This window comes from Tarenaya hassleriana, unplaced genomic scaffold (genome assembly GCF_000463585.1).
Source record: "Tarenaya hassleriana unplaced genomic scaffold, ASM46358v1 Cleome8, whole genome shotgun sequence".
Classification (NCBI taxonomy): Eukaryota; Viridiplantae; Streptophyta; class Magnoliopsida; order Brassicales; family Cleomaceae; genus Tarenaya; species Tarenaya hassleriana.
Genome location: NW_010970490.1, coordinates 4,311,684 through 4,316,848, shown reverse-complemented (window position 1 = coordinate 4,316,848; position 5,165 = coordinate 4,311,684). Strand labels below are relative to the sequence as shown.

At 36.5% G+C, this 5,165-nt stretch overlaps 1 protein-coding gene across 2 annotated transcripts; it reads left to right on the top strand.

The window, feature by feature from the left end:
• Window positions 1–1,526: 1,526 nt before the first annotated feature.
• On the top strand, window positions 1,527–5,165 carry LOC104802984 (uncharacterized protein At1g04910). 2 transcript variants are annotated; one of them, XM_010526829.1, is made up of 8 exons: window positions 1,527–2,627; window positions 2,879–2,946; window positions 3,069–3,157; window positions 3,263–3,428; window positions 3,575–3,864; window positions 3,955–4,159; window positions 4,266–4,423; window positions 4,510–5,165. In XM_010526829.1, exons 1-8 carry the CDS (start codon window positions 2,321–2,323, stop codon window positions 4,754–4,756), a joined length of 1,530 nt encoding a protein of 509 aa, XP_010525131.1. In that variant the 5' UTR covers window positions 1,527–2,320; the 3' UTR covers window positions 4,757–5,165. The 2 variants fall into 2 exon arrangements, with proteins under 2 accessions (XP_010525131.1, XP_010525130.1); XM_010526828.1 differs by having other exon boundaries at window positions 4,263–4,423.

Sequence of the window (5,165 nt, the reverse complement as noted above, 5' to 3'; positions counted from 1 at the left end):
TTATATATATATATATATATATATATATATATATATATATATTCTGTGTATGTGGACATATTATGACTTCAGAAAATATTAAATTAATATGTATGATATTCGAAATGAAAAAAAAAAACTCTTTTATAATTTTCTATTTTCAAGAAAATTTGTTTCGATGAAAGATATAAAATCAGCTAGGAAGATGTATTGTAGTACGATTTTTTGTTCATGAAATATATTTTATTTAGATTGTCGGTATAGTTAAATATTAGATATAGCTTCTCAGCCCGAACCCTACATATCATTTTCTACAATATTTATTTCATCCTCTTCCCATTCACAAAAGGCATACCACTACTTTCTATTAATTTATTTTCAGAAATATTTGTGAATAATATTGAAGAGAGATGGTCCATATATATATATTCATACAGCATATTCGTGGGACCTACTAATTTTTATAAAACAATTATAGATATAAAAAGATCCAAAAATTCTATTCTATTAAATCATTGTACAATTTCTATTTTTTAAATATTATAGGAGTCGACATTACCATTACCATTTTAATAAAATTAATAAGAGTACATATACTTGTAAATTAAATGTATACAGATCAATATATATATATATATATATATACTCTTTCGTATCATCTCAAATAAATTATCTATAATAATTATATTTTTTATATATATCAATTGTTCATGCATTTTGATATAAGGTTATTCTAGTTCTAGAAAATATTCATTATTTTCGTAAGTGTTATGGGTTAAGTGAAAATATATAACATTTATGTAAGAGACCGATTTAGATGGTAATTTATTATTTTTATCCCAACTAATCCAGTTTGTTAATATTCTATGTGAGCTTCCATATTAAATGGTTGATTACAAATATTAGTAAAAAAAAAAAGGTTTAAGTTTGGTACTTACTAAACCACATGAGTTTCTCTGTCTTAATCAAAGGATTTACTTTGGGCCTATGTGGTTTAGCTCTAACTAATATTTTACTTAACATTTTATTTTTTTCCAATAAATAAAATAAAATAATTGATTTTGGGAGGAAAAAAAAGGTTTAGAGTTATTGTATTTGGTCAACCAAAATTCAGAGACATTATGCTATCCAACTATTTATTTGCAAGACGGATAAATAATATTGTTTCTTTTTATCATCTGCGTTTTTTTATAAATGGTATTCAAAAGAATAATTAAGATATAATATTATTATTGTAACAATATATAATATATACAACATAACTATATAATATATAGAATCTAACCTAATGATTAATTTGGTTTGATTTAATTTTTTAAAACCAAGTAATTGAATTTTAAGAAAAAGAAATCAAACATATATAAACCTAAATACCAGTTTTAATATGTAATAGATGTATTTTTATTGAATTTTATGATTGAAAAATGTATATTGATATAGAAATTGATCGTTAATTTCAGGAAAATTATGAATTTGTGATCCTCACATTTTTCACAGCCAGTATAAGAAGACCTACATCTGTCCAACAAAAGATACAGAGACAAAGCTTCACAAAAACGGTCATAAAAGGACAGTTTTTTTTTCTTCTCTTATAGTTGTAAAGTGCTTCTCTTGCGCTTTCTTTGTCTGGCTTTTTTTGTTCCTTCCGATCTTCTCCCAATCTCTCCTTCGAACTCCAATCCATTTCTCCGGTATTCCGTAGCCGGGATCTGGACGGAGAATCTCCCCGAAAACACGAGCTTTAACCGAAACCAATTCCCTTCATCTGTGCAGCTACCCTCTACTGTTTGAGGGTTTCAAGGATCGCCATTGCGGAGATTCATCGTTTTCTTGTCTGAATTCGGCGATTCAGCCCCCATTGAAGCCTCTTTGTTTCCGGGTTTTGCTTTTCTTGGTAGTTTATGGCAGGCAGGGTCTCTGATTTATGGTTGAAAGCTGTTCTTGTTCTGGGCTATGCTTTTTTATTTTAACGGGGGTCAAAAGATTGGTTCTTGTAAAGAGAATCTGAAACATTTTTTTTTATGGATTAAGATTATGAATCAGGATTTGTGGGTTTAAGGCGAAGATTGCGGCGATTGAGAAAAAAAAAATCAGGGTTTCCGAGGCGTAATTAATGTTATCAGAATTGCCTAGTCTTGCGTGGAGATTACATCTCTGTGGGTGTTATTAGACTAGTCTTTCGCAAGCAGAGATTTTTCTTAGTGTTATATTTGCAGCAGAGATCTGTTTTCGTATTCGGAGTAGATCAAGTCCCAGAAGATTTGGTCGTTTCTCAGGGCTTGGCCCGGAACCTGTTTGATGAAGTGCCTCTGTTAGAATTCAGAGTTGTCGGTGCGAGAGAATGTCTGAAGCGGAGAAGTTCCTTTACCACAGAAAATTATGGGAGATGAAGGATAGATTCCTAGGAGGAGAGAGCAAAGCGGAAAAGCTCAGGAATTCGCTGGTTTCGAGGTCTCGTATGAGGCTATGGATGATCCGAGCTGTGACAATATTGTTGCTTTGGAGCTGTGTAGTTCATTTGATGGCATTGGGTGATTTTTGGGGGCCGAGATTGTTGAAGGGTTGGCCTTCTTGTTTCAATCACCACGACCTACCTCTGGCCCTGGAAATGGCGTCTCTTCCAACTAAGATAGCCTTACCTCCTAAAAGTGAGTTTCTTGTAGAAGTATATGTTACATTTGCCATGCTCATAGATGTGTCGGTGGGCGTAATTCAGATTCAGTTGGAGAAGAAACCGAGAATGTTTAATGTTGTTTCATGTCCCTTTCCACCTTTCTCTGCTCCCTTTACCTTTGGATGATCATGCTTTGTCTTAATCAGCATTTTGCTTATTTAGGAGAAAAAAGTTTGGAAATCTCAAAGAGTTGTGTTTTCTGTCCTCTTGTCTTTCTTCCCACAGGGGTATACAAGAACAATGGCTATCTCATGGTTTCCTGCAATGGAGGACTCAACCAGATGCGAGCAGCGGTAAGATGAGACGTAAGCTTTGTTTCTAGGTTTGGGAAGTTGCTGCTTTTCGCAGAATCCTGTATCTTCAGATGATATGACATTTGGGGATTTCTGGTTTTTGCCTGGTCTCCCTTCTTCAGATTTGCGATATGGTCACCATTGCAAGATATATGAATGTCACACTTATTGTCCCGGAGCTGGACAAAACCTCTTTCTGGAATGATCCAAGGTACTGTTTCCATCTCACAAAAGCTTCTTTCGCGATTTTTTTTTTGTTTTCATGATCGTCTGTGTGTTAAAAGAAATATCTTTCTATCTGGTTTCATTTGAGCAGTGAGTTTCAAGATATATTTGATGTGGATCACTTCATATCTTCTTTAAGAGATGAAGTGCGTATACTCAAAGAGCTGCCTCCGAGGCTCAAGAGAAGGGTCGAGCTCGGGATGTACTATTCTTTACCTCCTATTAGCTGGTCCGACTTCTCCTACTACCAAAATCAGGTCATTTTTCGTTAGACTTAGACCATGCATTCAAGATTGATCTTCATTTTACTTTTCTCGGTTGCTCCTCTGTCTCGATAACTTCACATGCCCAATCCTTATTTTGGTCCATTCTTTGAACTAACTTCAGAATGATTTGGTAACAGATTCTTCCCCTGGTGAAGAAGTATAAGGTTGTTCATCTGAACAAAACTGATTCACGGCTGGCTAACAACGGACTGCCTCTGGAGATTCAGAAGCTGAGATGCCGAGTAAATTTCAACGCACTTAGGTTTACTCCACAGATCGAGGAATTGGGTAGACAAGCAGTCAGGATTCTGAGGGAGAAAGGACCCTTTCTGGTCCTGCATCTTCGTTACGAAATGGACATGTTGGCTTTCTCAGGTTGCACACATGGTTGCAACCGTGATGAAGAGGAAGAGTTAACAAGAATGAGGTAAGAGCTCTCCCGCTTTTGTTAACCATGTCAAAACTCTTAGCTGACAAATTTGGCTTGATGACGTTTTCTTCTTTCTGTTTTTGTTAGATATGCTTATCCTTGGTGGAAAGAGAAAGTCATAAACTCCGAGCTCAAGAGGAAAGACGGCCTCTGCCCTCTGACACCAGAGGAAACCGCTCTCGCACTAACTGCATTGGGTATTGACCAGAATGTTCAGATTTACATAGCTGCCGGAGAGATATACGGTGGCGAAAGACGGATGAAGGCTTTGACGGAGGCGTTTCCAAATGTGGTTAGTAACTTGGTCTCAAAAAGCAAGAGCCCCCCGGTTTCAAAGTTCACAGCCTTTTTTTTAACATTCATTCATTCACTGGGTTTTGACAAATTGATCAAAGCAGGTCAGGAAGGAAACTCTACTGGAACCCTCAGATCTGAAGTTTTTCCAGAACCATTCATCTCAGATGGCGGCTTTGGATTACCTCGTATCTCTTGAAAGCGATATATTTGTCCCAACATACGACGGGAACATGGCCAAAGTCGTGGAAGGTCATCGCAGGTGGGGGTTGTATAAACATTACGTTATATTCGATTTTTTCAGCCAAGAAAACTAACTTTCGCGGGGGAATTCAACGTTTTTTGCAGATTCTTGGGATTCAAGAAGACTATTATACTAGACCGAAAGCTCCTAGTGAACCTGATAGATCAATACAAAGAAGGGTTGTTGAGCTGGGACGAGTTCTCGTCCACAGTGAAGGAAGTTCACGAGGATCGGATGGGAAGCCCTAAGAAGAGACTGGTTATTACCGACAAACCCAAGGAAGAGGACTACTTCTACTCCAACCCGCATGAATGTCTTCAGTTGTTAGATGGGCCTCTGAGAAACACTTGACTAAACCCTGTTCCTGTAATACCAGAAACACCATGATCCACAATCTTCATGGCATGTATTGATTCATGGGAATGGTCACAATAACCTCAGGGAAATGCTTGTGGGCATGGATGGAGAGTTACGGTTATCTGGAGACACATTACAGATGAATTTGTTGTTAGGGTTTCTGGTGTATAGATTGAGAAGGAGAGCTTCCAGGGGAAGAGGAGACATTGTAAAGATGACAGATCTCCGAGGTTCTCTTTGGTCCATCCATCCATGCCCTTGCTGCAGTTTTGGTTACCTCAATAGATGCCACCATCTGTGATGTAATGTGTATGTAGAGAGACATACATGATACCATCTTCTTCAGCTGTTATATTTTTATTAACTATTATGATAAAAAAAAAAATAAAGTGATTTTATTTTA